At 40.2% G+C, this 15,552-nt stretch overlaps 1 protein-coding gene across 2 annotated transcripts in view; it reads right to left on the bottom strand.

Moving 5' to 3' along the window:
* LOC131692024 (integral membrane protein GPR180-like) overlaps window positions 1-15,552 on the bottom strand; it is a 129,315-nt gene that overhangs the window by 101,001 nt on the left and 12,762 nt on the right. Inside the window, exons 8-9 of one of the 2 annotated variants that reach the window (XM_058978849.1) lie at window positions 15,214-15,448; window positions 13,914-15,136 (exon numbers count right to left, since the gene is read on the bottom strand). In XM_058978849.1, the coding sequence (XP_058834832.1) occupies window positions 15,088-15,136; window positions 15,214-15,448 (284 nt within the window). In that variant the 3' untranslated portion in view covers window positions 13,914-15,087. Of the gene's footprint in view, window positions 1-13,913; window positions 15,137-15,213; window positions 15,449-15,552 lie in introns of those variants that run through there. The other variant, XM_058978850.1, reaches the window with a different exon arrangement.

Genomic DNA, 15,552 nt, shown 5'->3' with positions numbered 1-15,552 from the left:
TTGTAATTGTTAGTGATCGGAAAATTCAGCAAAACTCCATAGTTTACAGGAAAGCAAGGAGCCTTGGTATGCAGGTCGAAACCAATTTACAGAAAATCAAGAGAGGGAATGCGAGCAACCTGCCCGGATTTACTGTCATTCTCGCTTTGATTTACTGTTGTTAATAGTGTTTCTTACATTTACCATCTGTTGAAGTCGACAAAAGTCGCACCGCTTAGTTATTGATTTCAAAGTGACCTAGATTTCGAAATAAAAGAAGGTGCCGCATACGAAAAATATTTTCTGCTGAAATGACTCGTGCCATTCCGAATAAATTAAAAATAATAAACATGTTTTTTTGATCAGCACAAATCAATCATCTGAGAATAAGGTCATCAGTTTGAGCATTTAATTTCACTTTGAAGCTTTTTCCGATTTTTTAAAAAAATAATCGAGTACCGGTACTTTACCGGTACTGAGGGCCGTAGTACCGGTTCTCGTCAAAAAGGGTCGGTACTGCGAACCCTAATTATCACTAATTTTCATTTGTAAAGCGATCCATGCAACAGAGCTAAGATGTTCATTAAACAATATTACGTCGCTGGTACGATCCGGAGGAATATATATTACGCAAATGAATAAAGTAGATTTTGAAAGCGTTAGAGCGACCCATATTTGATCTACACATGAGCAATTAGGGAGAAAGAGTTGGAGTGATTTAAATCGAGAACGCGTTGCAATAAGAACTCCGCCTCCATGGTTCCTGCTACTGTGAAAACTAGTTCGGTCGGACAATATTTTTTTGTTTATATTTTATGTAATTGGAGTTATTCTTTTCCAACCCTTTTCTTATTCAAAATTATATAATTTTCGGACTATTTTACCTTTATTTGATATATTTAGATCCTTTGTTTCGTCGATTAATCAAATCGAAATACTTGATAAAGTACGCTTTAAATTTTCAACTTTCACATATTTCCAATAATAGTATTACTACTTTGAACAATCCCTATAAACAGATAACACTCTGCTGCTTCCAAACATTTTTCCGCTGACTAAAAAACATAACATGACATGATTTTGCGGAGAATATAATTTTGTACTAAAATGGGGACCACTGATCTTATGTGTTTCTAAAAATCTTTCAATCGTGATTAAATTCGTAATTCGTAATAATTTTATTGAGATCAAATTGTTCAAAGAATTCATAGAACAGAATTTTGAATGTAACATCAGTTGCATAGAAACTGCGAGCAAAAATATATTTCGAGGAAAAATAAATTGAATGAAACGTTTTGTTTTGTGAATTTCAAAATACCAACGCGAAACTGGCTAAACGGTGTCTTCGAAGGTTTTCTTTAACGTTACATGTCCGTTCCTCTGACAGTGTGTCTTCACTGATTTAATATCATAAAAGGGCATTTGTTTTAGGCTACAAATTCAAAAATCACCTTAAAAAATTAATCATCAAAATGTAAAAAAATGAATGCTCTATACCTCCGATAGAACATTTCAAAGTTATGTTCAGATGAAAGAGGAGCATCTAAGCTTTCGATTAGTGAATAGTTTACCGATACCGATTTTTTTAGTATTTTCTACCAGAGACACCGTGACCTAATTGAAGTAAAGTGCACTTAGGCTGTTAATTCGAATGCTTCAATTTCTACTATCTTCTGCATGGTTGCATTAAAATCTGTTTTTGGTGGAAATCCCGATATTATATCGTACATTGAAATGGAAAATATTCCAAAATCTTTGCCTTCAAGTCATATGTTTTACCTACGATTATCCCTTGATTGCCTTGGGTTAGTGGTAGTTACTTTTCAATAAAGGGGTCTGAGTTGGATGATATAACTCGATCGGACTCTGCACTGCCACTGGGTTCGTCACTTCTCGCCTTAGCTGGTGGTAGTACCGATGTCTTAGTCAGGCGGCAGGAGTCTTACGAAGAATTGTCGGAAATGGAAGCTATTGGGGTCAATTCCCAATTCTATCATAGTACCTTCCCGGAATGGAAATTTTCTTGATGGACCCTGGTTATTGGCGGAATATTTAAAATGTATCTATCTGGATAAGTTCTTTTGAATAAAAGGCTATGTCTGCAAATTGAACCAGTCCGTTTTCTTTGTTATCTGGTTTTGTCATGAGTTAAAATATTAATTATCGTCTAGATAAATCGTTCAGCTTACACCTTTGTGGGGGTATGAGGTGGGACCATCATCATATAGGACCGGTATCACATTTATAGCATGAGTGGGTAGCAAGATAAGTAAAGCGTGAGGGGTTTATTACTGAGAACATGTCACTTTTTCGCAGTACATATGCCTGCATTACATTCATAAAAAGACACTTGCGATGCTTGGAATGGAATGGCCCTACCTCGAAAATTTTATACTTGCGTAACTATTGTGTGCCCGATAATCGGAATCAGAACGCTAAACAGATTTTACAATTAACGCGATTTTTTACACGGATTTTCCAATTAACGCATTTTTTTCGCGGATTTTCCAATTAACGCGGTACGTATCTCCCGCGTGAAAAAAAACCTGGGTGTATTAAAATTCCATGTTCAGAAACATATCGGCTACAAGTTGACCAAATTGTTCTCACATGCTATGGAACGAAACATATAACGAAGAAACGCTATTTTAATGCATGAAAATATCGGAATGAAAAATAATTCACCATATTGTATTTACTCATTTTCTTTAACTTGAATTTGTTGTTTTTTTAACATTGTCGTATATCGCAGATAAGAACGCAGCCATACAAATGACTGCATCGTTTGGTTTAAGCTTACCAATTATTCTAGGTCGGTTTTAAAGTTAATCTGGTTTAAAAGCCTTGGAGCTTACGGCTATAAATGTTGGTAGATTGGGTAAAGCGATAGTTTTGGCTTTACATATTAGGGAGGGTGCCATACTGTTTCATTAATTTCTCGGCCTACAATTGATCAACAACAACCAATATCATACAAAAAAATGACACACTAACAGTGAAATGTTCGTTTTTGAACGCAATAAACACGAACCGAGTACGCCAGTTATACCTCTATACCATTTGAACCAATGCGTTGAACAAAGATGGCAGACGCTGCTCTAAGCAAAGGTTTCAAAAGGGCAGGGTAATAAATGAAACAGGGCGGAAATATGTCCATTACCCTACCCAAAATCATAATGATAAAAACATTTGTGTTTGCTTTATGAGGATTTTTTTTCTAGGTAAACCATAGCGATCCGTTAAAAGTAAATAAAGGGGACAATCACCAAAAAATAACAAACAGTGTTTTTCTGGTACTTTAGAAAAAGAAAGAAGATGGTACACAGCAAGGTGCGAAATTGGAATTCCCAGGAGTCGTTAATGTTGACAATATTCACAGGTGACAGGATAAATTATTGTCACGCCCCAAACTGGCACGAAACACGAACTAGGCGTTTTGGAGTATCCTTTTGTATAATTTTACCTGTACGCTTGTTAACTCAAAGAGATTTGTTCAATTGCCGGCCCGTAGGGATTATTCATTAGTGTGTTTAAGTTAGTTGAAAATCTTATTTAACTATTGATACCACCTACCTGTGCGCTGTGCCATTCGAATCAGTCCGATGACCTTATAAAATGTAGATCCCCGAGTGGTGAAAATTCAATCCATTCCAAACCATCGACGGCTAAAGAATTGCAAGCTAACATCAGAGAACAAAATGAATCGATCATTGGCGCTGGTTCGACTTCAGCAATCCTGCTGCAAAATCGCGATCGCCAGCAAAACATCAACGGTGCAAAGTGAAGAGGCGCAGATGGAAATTATACCATTGGACGTTCCAGTTCAACCGGAAAGGACGATATCAACGATGCAATCGGAGGAAACGACGAAACATAGCAGATCTAGTGGTGGGATCCAAAGGCTGACCAGGTTGGTTCGAATTCTTCGACGTGTTGAACTACTGTTAGTATAAGAATTCTGTTTTAAGACAGAAAGAGTGTAAATAAAACAATTATTTGTAGGGGTTAATGCACAGTGTCACTTTTTTGCGAAATATAAAAAAATATGAAAGGTCCAAAAAACTACTTTTATTTTTTAGCATAACTATGATGAAGCTCCGAATAATTGGGGCAAAACTGAGTCAGGTTCAAATCTATCCATAACCGCTGTCAAATTTATAATCTAAGAGCAGTTAGACTGTTCGCAACGCTGATGTACTCTATATCGAGGGATTGCCCTTCCTATGATCATTCTCAGGGATAGACCGTTCCAACATCAAATTATGGTCTTATCAAATTTTGGTCTTGTCAAACTGCAAATGACGTGAAAACCCAAGATGGTACCAGATAAGGTATAGGCATACGTAAAGCAAGAGTTTCGGTTTTACGATTGGCAAGATCGACATTGCGTAAATACTGATTCACTTCCCAAAAAAGAGGTTAATAAAAACGAAATTAATTAAAACAATGTTTTGAATACTAGTGCTTTCAGCCTCTCAAAGCGTTTGCCACCAAAAATATTATTGTACACACATGCATACACTTTATGCAGATTATCTGTTTTGCGTTTGTCAAATCTGCCACTCTTCTTATTCTTATCCAGGCACGCTCTTGTTCCCTTTGGGGCAGACCCTCGCTCTATATGGGCTGTTATATTTTACATCTACGACTAAACAGATCGATCGCAATGTTGAGATGCGTTTCTTTTTTTCGAGCACTGTTTTGGAACAGGTTTAGAATAGTTCGACTATTCCGGTTTAAATTTTACACAATTTCAAACATGAGTGGAACGCAGACTCATTTTTTTCATTAGCATGCGTGAGCAGCCGAAAAAACAAGGAAAATACCACAAAAAACTATAATAATGATAATCAATAACGTAATAGGGACAACAAGATTTAGAACAGATGATAAACTAGACGCATTGGGAACTTCGTGCTATAGATCTATTTTTGACAGTTACAAATTAAACGACTACTTATCATTTTGAAACAGATTCACGTCACAGCATTGCGAACATCCTTAGGATTAAAACCTGACACAGTTCCAGGGCCAAACAAAACGCCATAAGAAATGACCGGAGATCAAAATTAATTTGGACAAGGTCCAAATCTTAATCAGATAGGACAGCCCTTTGCTGAATTAGGTTTTGAACAGCCTCATGGCAACCCTATACCAACATATGGAGATTGACAGCGACCTACATATATGGGGCGTTATAGCTATAAAACCCCAAACAAATCATTTCGGCGCTTTGCACAGTATTCAAACCTTCCAAACGACGTTTTGCATCTTACGGGATAATTAGATACCATATCATTGGTGAAATCGAACCTTCGTATCCAAATACAGCATTTAATTATTCGATCAAAATTGTAGTTTTGATATTCATGGCAGTGATGCTGGCTGTACAGAGACACGTTCCTTGACAGAGGGCTGGTTTTGCCAGTTCGTTTGAATCCAAAATTAAGTCTCTGGTTTTCTGTTGCTGTTAGTTTTACGACACTATTGGAAAAAATGCAGTGAAAATCACTTACGGCACAACAAATGCCACGATGGTTTTTCTTCAGGCAAATTATTTATATTATGCACGAGTCAATAAAATTTCTCTCCCACCAACTTCTTTGTTCGTATAAAAAAGACTGCTTCCGATTTGAACTACCACGATATTTTCTACTTTAAAGGTTAGGTTATTTTTTGCCATTATCGCAAAATAGTCTTAAATCACACTTTTGTATGCACATTGTCTGTTCTTTGAAGATTCCCAAAGAGGTTCGCTGAATAACGCGTACTGCTATTTACAGTTCTATGTACGTATTTATTTAAAACTAATTAATTTGCTCATGTAAAAATTATCACAACGCTAATCTATCCCGTTTGTTGCACGTTTCATAAACCTGTAGTCCGGTTTGCCGGTCGAATCAACTTCGAACGTTCCTTACCTTGCCCGTGGGTTAAAATTTTGCTTATCCTTTTTTTTGCTTACTTATATTACGTTGCAAGTACAAAAAATAAATTACTTTCTCGCTTTTGTTGCTACTAGATTCTGTAAAATAGTGGTTTTTTTGTTGAGTTTATGATTCTGGAAAAAGCAATATATTGGTTAAGCTTCTTCTTTTTTTTTCTTTGTTTTGTTGAGTGGTTGCTTGCTTTTTGTGGCTTAAAGGTACTTAATTTGCATTTGTATGAGTGTTGTTTTATTTTGTCTAAGGTTTAGAACACAAATTTTAGTCATAATGCCACTGACAGTCACTTGAATGGCAAATCTCCAAAAAAATATCATGTCGAATGTTCGGAATTCCGTTTTTACCCAATACTAGAAACCATTATGTGTGAAAGTCCTAAGGCAGAGCTTTTGATGGTGAGAACAAAAACGGGATAATTGTAAACCATAGAAACCATAACAGTAGGAACCAAAGAAAATTGAAAAAAAAAAAACGTTTTAATCCACCTAGTCGTGCATTTGTGCCTTTCAGTAAAACACATTTTTTCTACGATTTAAATTTGATGATAATACATGATATTTGGGTAGCCAAAAGTGGTACATAGTACCACTCTATTATTAAGTAACACATATAGTTTTTTCAACTGGTTAAACTCACGGGAAATAACTTTTTGTGGGTAATAAACAGTCGGTGGTAAAATGTACCATTGTGCCCCATGGGTAGGAACTATGAAACACGACGTCGTCTATAGTGAAATATTCTATTTGTAAATTCTGTTCTTTTATTTTGACGAAGAATTATCGTAACGCTTCGAATTAAAGTTATATTGCGAAAATCACTTGCTTACGAAAGAAATCACTATATCATCGCGTAACATAGGACTACCCTATATGCATATTAGCTGCAATCCTGAAAGTAGCGACAATTTCTACAAAATTTGTCCAAATTTACCAATTTTGCACTATATGAGTAGTATTTACTGTGGAAAATCGGAACCCATTCACATTTTGAGAAAGACCACAAAAACAAGAAAATTCCACTGTTCCCCATACGTCATCGTTTCACAGATACCCAATGGATCTATTCACGAAAATTGTAAAATTACACAATACCATGACAAGTTACCAAAAAACTTTGTTCGCGGCAAATGTTGAGCATAAAATTTGCTATAAATAACAATGGACTAAATATTTATTCAATGGATGGCAACTTATAAAGATGGAATAATGTTTTTCATTGCAAATTTACTCTGGTTATAACAAAACAAACAAATATTCATTAAATGAGATGCAGTTGTCAGATCTCTCTCAAAATACAGCAACGCGTGTAAAGAATTAAAAATTGTGAAATATGAGGGAATGAGACGATTCTGACCATACATTTTATTGCGAATGTTTCATAGTTCCTGCTGATCCACTGTTACCCTCTTTCCCCTACACTTTGCACCTACACACAATGGCTCGCCAACAACAAACCTGATGAGCTGTTTCGATGATGACACACTTGAAATAAAATAAAATATCGTACTCCGTTAGCCTAATCTCCATTAGTTCAATGTTGTCTTCCTGCTTGCCTTGTGATCAGAGCCGTAACGTGACCTTTATTCTTTATTAGTCTTATACACCAACAGGCATTCCAAAGCCCCAAACTTATTAGTAACATTCAAGTCGTATACAAAAATAGTGGTCATACAATAATTCACAAAAACGGAGAAAAGTCAAATGTGGTTAAAAGATCAATTAAAAAGTCTAGAAAATCGCTGACGCAGAGTTATCTAACGTTGAAATCGAAAGCTGAAGCAACCTGGTTGAAAATCCTTTGTAGACCAGTGATGGCTCCATGCATACTATAATTAGTGCGTCTGAACGGTAATCGAAGCATAATGTTGTTGCGTAATTTTCGTGGTGTGACGTTAATATTGATTTGTTCTAATATAGCTGGGGCATCTATATGACCTTGTAAAGTGTCGGCGATGGACAAAGCTCTTGCTGTACTCCTTCGAACATAAAGGGGTTCTAGTTGAATCAGCTGACACCGGTTTTCATAGCTAGGTAATCGGACAGGATCTCTCCACGGCAATCTACGGAGCGCGAAACGTAAAAAGCGACGCTGTACGCTTTCAATTCTCTCAACGCCGTTATTGTAGTTTGGGCTCCACACTTCAGGGCAATATTCTAGGATTGATCGGGATAAAGCGCAGTACAGCGATTTGACACAATAAACGTCTGTAAAATTTTTGGCTATCCTGAAGATGCATTCTAGCGCTCGAGACGCTTTATCGACTGCATAGGAGACGTGTTGTTTGAACGTAAGTTGAGAATCCAGAATCACTCCCAGGACCTTCACGTGACTGACGCGTTCGATTTCTGTTTCTAGAAGACGGTACTTAACATAGATCGAATCCTTTTCCGTGAAAATGATATTACCGAGCACTTTTTCGGGTTTACATACATGTGGTTACACCAGTCAGCAAAGGCTTGAAGCTGCTGTTGGAGAAATCTGCAATCTTCAATTGTACGAATAATGCGAAAAATCTTGAGATCATGCGCGAAGGACAATCGGGGAGTCTTCAGAATTAGATGTACATCATTGAAGTATATCAGAAACATCAACGGTCCCAAGTGGCTTCCTTGAGTTATTCCTGTCGTAGAAGTGAATATAGGGCCCTGGCAATCTCCTGTGACAACCGCTCTCTCTCTCTCTCGGTCTGTGAGGTAAGATCAAAACCACTGCAGAACACTACCATTTATTCCAAATCTCTCCATTTTTGCTACAGTGATATCGTGGGATAGCTTATCAAAAGCGGCAGATAAGTCGGTGTAAACGACGTCAGTTTGAGCACGACGTTCCATATTCTCTGTTATGTAGGATGTTAAGCATAACAGGTTAGATGCAGTTGACCGCCCGGACGTGAAGCCATGTTGATCGTCACTTAGGTACTGCTTACAGTGAGCCTGAAGAGGTTCCATAATCACCAGCTCGAACAACTTCGAGACAGCATTCAATGAAGTTATAGTAATTATTGACGTCTCGCTTATTGCCCTTTTTATGAACTGGGAACATGTTCACTGATTTCCAGCAAGATGGAAAAATACCTCTAGTAATCGATGCTCTAAAGATCTGAAGAAGCGGAGCAACCAAAACTTCGATGTGCCTTTTCAGTATCGCGGAGGGGAGCCCATCGGGTTCCGGATTGAAAGATGACTTAAGTCGAGAGGAAGCTCTGGTAATCATCGTTGCATTAAAATCGATAGCACCCAGAGTGTGACCCACAAGTGGACCTCTGCTAACAGCGAGTTCGATTTGCTCAATAGTTAGTGCCTCATCTGTGAATACATTCGCGAATTTTTCCGAAAAAAGTGCACATATGTCTCGAGATGTGGTAGCTGTGTTCCCATTGAGAGTCATAGACGACGGCAGGCCTGATTCCTTGCGCTGCTCGTTCACATATTTCCAGAAACGTTTAGGATGCGACTTGAGATTACGCTGAATATTATGCTGATATCGATGGAAACAGTGTTGACTGGCTCGTTTGTACGCATGGTTGAGACTGACATATTAGTCCCTGAGTGATATTGTGCGATACTTGGGAAACCTCCGCAGGGCAGCTCTCTTTATAGACTTCAGCCGTCGCAGTGTACTCGTTTGCCATGGAGGGCCGGTTTGTTGATTGTGAACTTTCTTTGGAACGTGCCTGTCAATAGCGTACACCAGAACGTTTGAAAAGGTTTGAACTGCGGTTTCGACATGTTCGGGGTCCAGAATATTTTCCCAATCGATGGTGGAAAGAAGGTCTGCGATACTGCGATGATCAGCTTTACGGAAATTGTAGGAGACAGAAAGTGGTAATATATCGAATTCATGCACCACAGAGAACGGAATGGTCCGAATCCGGATAAAGAAATCCATTACAGGAAGATTTCCATGAAATGCTAGGAAGAATAAAATCTCCTAGTACCATGATCTCATCAATAGCAGTTAGCATCTTCGAGGATAGTAAAAACTGAGCTACAGTGTGCTTCAACGTATTCGGTATCACGAGCGCGGTCGGGTTGAACATACAAAGCACACAAGTACAACTTACGGTCGCCAAGCTCGATAATCGTTCAAACCTGCTCTAGACAAACCCAAGAAGTGTTCTCGACGATTCTTGCCTTCAAGCTGGTTTTAACCGCTACTAATACGCCGCCTCCGGTGGATTTTCAGCTGTTGTTAGGGCTCCGGTCACAGCGAAACACCTCGTATTCAGTACCGAACACTTGACTGGAAAGCGTGTCATCGTTCAACCATGTTTCGACGAAGACAATGATGTCAAAACTCTTATCGGAGACTGCAAGACGGTATTGCTCAACGATTGAATTAATACCACCAACATTTTGGTAGTATAGCAGCAGTTTAGCCCGTCCTTGACCAATTCTAGAAATCGAAGAGCTTTGAGTCAAGGAAGAGCTCACCGCTGCATTGTACTTGCATGAGGTAGGTTTGCGGAAGACCCCTTGTCCCATCTCCACCACAGGACTGGGACGGCTGCTGATCGCTGGCAGGAAGGGCTCGACTGTGGTGGGGGGACTAAGGGCTTCCTCACGGCTGGCGGCAAGTATGCGTCCCGGTGACCGAAGAGACGAAATTACGCGGGACGGGTGCAATGTAGCTGGACTAGGCGTCTCTCGTAAACAGCTACGGTTCGCAGGCAGGAAGAACGGCATCTGGTGCTGATACGCTACAATTAACAGAGAATGGAATCGAGGAACATTTCAGCGCTTGAATTATTCAGAAAGGATGGGTACTTGCCGCAGAGGAAAGTTTGGAAGACCCTTTCTCCACTCCCGCACACAGGACCGGAACGACTGGTGAACGTTGGCTGAAGTAGCTGGACTGTGGCGGGGGGATTGAGGGCTTCCATAATACAAGCTGCGGTGCATCCCGGTATCCCATTAGCGAAATCTATCCTGCTTTGGCTGGTCGAAATTAAATTCCCGAACGAGTACTCCAGTCGGCCAAGTGGACTCTTTGAGTGCAGTGTCCTTTAGTTCGCTCGGAAGCTCAACTCGGAAAGAAACGAAGTTGAGTTTCGTGAGATCGGTATCCTTCTTGACCAACAAAATTGCTTTGGACGCATCGCTTATTCCAAGGCATTCTTGGGTCATTGCAACGATTTCCTCCACTGTATGGCTCGGGTCAAGACGGCTCAAATATACCCAAAACTGCTTCCGCTCATCAGCAACTGTTCTGATTTCCCGCTGAATGGCTCTAGTACCACAGACAGCGGCTGCAGTGGCGCGAATTTTAGCATTATTCTCGCGACGTCATTTCGAAGTGGGCAGATCCTCCGGAAGTCGCTTGACAAACAGCTTCATTTGAATTACAGAACCATAATTGATTGGAAAATGATTTTCAATACGGCTCGAGAGATTTGAGACGACCGTGTTCAAATTATCTACAGCCTCACATAATTTTTTTGTGTCCACAATGGGAGCAGCGGAAACGGATAACTGCACCCACTCGTTGAAACAGCGAGCACAATCGTCACAGATCCACTACAGGTTGTTGTTGAAACTAGACAACAGGTCTTGTGCGGATCGTTGCATACCGGGTATACAGGTGCGGTGGAAAATCGATCCGCAATGGCCGCGACATGCAATATTCTCAATCCGATTAACGGGAGAGTCGCATGACTTGCAACTATAACTCATAGCTGATTTCAACCCGCGTTTTGTTGCTTACGACCTTTTGAAAACCCACCCGAGATTTCGTCTCGCTGTGTACAAAGTTGAAGTGTGGGGAACACTTTCCACTATTCGCGTGCAGATGGCGAAGTGAGCGCGTAAATTTTTTTGTGTGGAATTACACACAGGTTACCGTCTCACAATTTCACCGTAGACTCACAAAGTTTTCACACGGCGAAATGAAGCATTTTAGCACAAGGATTTCACTGGTGAGCAGTACACGAAACAAAACAGAATGTCCGTCAAGCGACTGGAAACTTTTTTGTCGAAAAACGGTAAGTAAAACACAGATAAAATGGAACTTTCTCCAGAGCAAAAAAACGTAAACACGATGTAAACAAACTTCATTACATTCCCTACTGGCGCCCTTGGCGAAGTCTCAGTTTTGCGCACCTTTGGTGTACCTTTGTCATTCTTTTTAGTTCGACTTTCGAACAATGATTCCGTATGTATGTAGTGCATTGATTTAAAGTGATCCAAGCCATGGCGGAACGCCATCGATGCTGGTGACAATCGAGTTTCCAACGACGAGCTCCTTGTAGTGGCAAAAGGGCTGAAGGCGAGGAAAGCTCCCAGACCGGATGGTATCCCCAACGTGGAACTGAAGACCGCGATCTTGGCATTTCCGGACATGTTCAGGATAGTCCTACAGAAATGCCTGGACGAAGGCTGCATCCCGGGTAGATGGAAGATACAGAAGCTGGTGTTGCTGCCAAAACCAGGAAAACCACCAGGGAATCCAGCATCATATCGACCTATATGCCTGCTGGATACTCTTGATAAACTTCTGGAAAGGGTCATACTCAACAGGCTGACGGCCTACGCTGAAAGGGAGAACGGACTATTGCAGAAGCAGTTCTGGTTCCGGAAAGGGATATCGACGGTGGACGCCACCCGCACAGTCATCGCGAACGCGGAGAAAGCCTGGAAGTAAAAGAGAAGGGGTAATCGCTTCAGCAGTGCTAGCTGGGGAGCTATCGCCGTACAGCGCTACGATGCGGTTTCCGGACTATTTGTGCAAGGTGCTGAAAAGTTACTTCCAGCACTGAGTACTGAGGTCGATTAGGGTCACGGCGGGAGTACCTCTGGGCTCCATACTCGGCCCAACGCTCTGGAATATAATGTACAACGGAGTGTTGACACTGGAACTGCCAAGGAGAGTGGAGATCGTCGGCTTTGCATGATGATTTTGTCCTGACGATAACGGCAGAGACAATAAGCATCGTGGAAACCTGCATGCATGACGTTAAATTGCAGCGAGGTAGTGTTGGTCAGCAACCGTAATCCAGCGTATCGTGATCAGCGTTGAGGGACAATCCATCCCATCGATGCGTGCCCTGAAGCACCTGGGTATGGGGGAGTTCAACGAGTAAGTGGTGATGAATGATACGAGTTCTGGACAAGAGCAGTTTTTAAGCGGGTCGGGTGGCAGCCCAAACCCGTTCGCTGAGATGTTGTTTTTTGTACATTTTTTTCTGGCAAAGGCTTTTTTGAAAGTTTTTTCTGCTTCGTAAAAACACACAGACATTGTGCCAAATCATTGAGCTGAGTCGAGTTCGGCCCTGCGGACCTCGGAAAAACTCTTGAAAGTTTGAGCGAATTCTATACATTTCTATTATAAAGAAATTACACAAAGACATACAGGTGCCCACATACTCACAAACAAACCGTGAAAGAACAGATTGATGATATACTAGAAAATGGCATAATCATACAATCTGACCATCAGCAAACGATGCGTCAGGACTCCGCAAATTGTTAAGGTTGTTCGGGAGCGAATTCGTCGTGGCTGCGATCGGTTAGCAAGAAAAATGGCAGCCGAACTGAATATCAGTCAGCAATCTATCCACCAAAATTTAAAGTAACGTGTAGGTATGAAAACATTCGAAGAAACAAAAATTCACGGTTTAAGGGAAACAACGAATAGAAAGATCCAAAATTTTGCTTTTTTTTCACGCTGATTGTGAGATAATCCTTTCGGTCGATTTTCGTTATTTTATAAGTTTGACCACTGAGAACTGACATACAAGTAAAGTATTCAACTTGTGTAAGAAATAAAACTATCGCTTTGAAATGACCACAACAAGTAGCAACTTGCCACTAGCCGGCGCTTCGATTGGCCACTAATCGATATACGGGACTTGTGTACAAACTTGGATACAATGGTGACTTACGCCCAGTAAAGTTCAACCAGAAATGAACTGGAATTCTGGCTGGTTCCAGTTCGTATTCCGGCTCCAGTGACACAACCGATTCTAACTAGTTACTAGTTAGAATCGGTTGTGTCAATGGAGCCGGAATGCGAACTGGAACCAGCCGGAATTCCAGTTCATTTCCGGCTGAGCTTAACTGGGCGCATGCGAACTTGTATGCGATGATGATTTTTCAACGCATTTTCATTTAAATGTTTACACAGGTTTTTCGGGAAAGTTTATTCCAGCTTATATGTCTGTTCTCTGTGGTTTGACGTAGCAAACAAAATGTTGGTGTTGGACCAGAGACTAATTGAACACTTTTCTATCGATTGGCGAAAAACTATTAACAATTAGTTGAGCAGGAAAGGAAATGACGTCTAAAATCCAATAAACAAAAAATGTTTTGGGCACAAATGCAGGTTTCAGAGAAAACTCGAAGAACTTGGAAGTTCGAATTCTAAATTAAGCAAAAATAGTGTTATTCTCTGAGCAATTTCAACATTTTTTGGAGATATGTCACACGATCTTGCTAAACAATCAATGTAGTTGCTAACTTGTACAAATAGAGCGTAGGAAAAGTACCAAACTGCAATTCAAAATTAGCTACACCGAACACTATTAAGAAGAGTTACGAAACGCTGCTCTATTCTAGAGTACAGTAAAACTGAAATTAATGTTCTGTTTTTTATCAGTAACTACCGGTTCAAAAATGCATCTCACATTGTGCTATACTTCGTTAGTGTTACAACAGCTAAAAGGCCCTTCCAGTCGGAACTAACGAAGGGATTCTAATGTAGCAGGTAAGCATGAGGTGATCTTCTTTTTCCAGAGACCGTACACTGACAAAATCGTAGCTTCAATTGAAATACTTGTTCGTTTCACTAGTTAAGTTTTACCTACTATTTGCTGGTTTTACATTTCATTAAATCCTATGTACAAATAACATCATTATTCTTGGCCTGTCGTTAATTGCTATATTTCTTTCTATATCACACGCCTTAACTACTGGAAGGTGCCTCTCACAACGCTCGTGCTACCGGCTCAAAACTAGAGGAAAAACTAGTGGAGTCTTCGATTACGCAGCCGTCAATCTGTAACTGCTAGTCTCAAGAGGGGTGCTCTAACAGCTTTGTGCTCGCTAATCCGCCCCATATCTTCCTACTTATCAACAAGCGATGAATTAATTATCTTCAGTATGGCACATGGTTTGGATTTTTTATTTCCTATACTTTTACGTGGCTTCTTTGTAAGATTCAATATTTATCAATATATTAATAGCAGGTTTTGAAAAATTCCATAAAAATCGTTTGACCTAGTATGTACAAAATTCGTCGTTCCCGTATTACGCAGGTATAAAGATACAGATTATTGTTAAAATTGAATACTTACAGAATGTTTCGACTGCGCCCGTTCAGCACCAGAGGTTTGCTGCCCCCGCTACTCACCACCTGCGGCTGATGATGATTGGCACCACCATTACTCAGTAGATCATCCGTGCTTAGCACCAGAGTTTCGATTTCGTCGTCATTTTCCGCGAAATCGTCATCGCAGTCCACCCCCAGCACGTCCGAGTCCCGATGAACCACGTGCGGCGCCTCATTGAACTCGTCCAGTTCGTCCATACCTGAAAGGGGGGTAAAGATGATTTCACTAATTGCCATACATTATTTTTATAATAAATAAATATTACTCTGATCTGATTGAAACAATCGAACAGTACTACATTCA

This window comes from Topomyia yanbarensis, chromosome 3 (genome assembly GCF_030247195.1).
Source record: "Topomyia yanbarensis strain Yona2022 chromosome 3, ASM3024719v1, whole genome shotgun sequence".
NCBI classification, from domain to species: domain Eukaryota; kingdom Metazoa; phylum Arthropoda; class Insecta; order Diptera; family Culicidae; genus Topomyia; species Topomyia yanbarensis.
The sequence above is the reverse complement of the archived record's forward strand: the minus strand, read 5'-3'. Positions and strand labels throughout refer to the sequence as shown.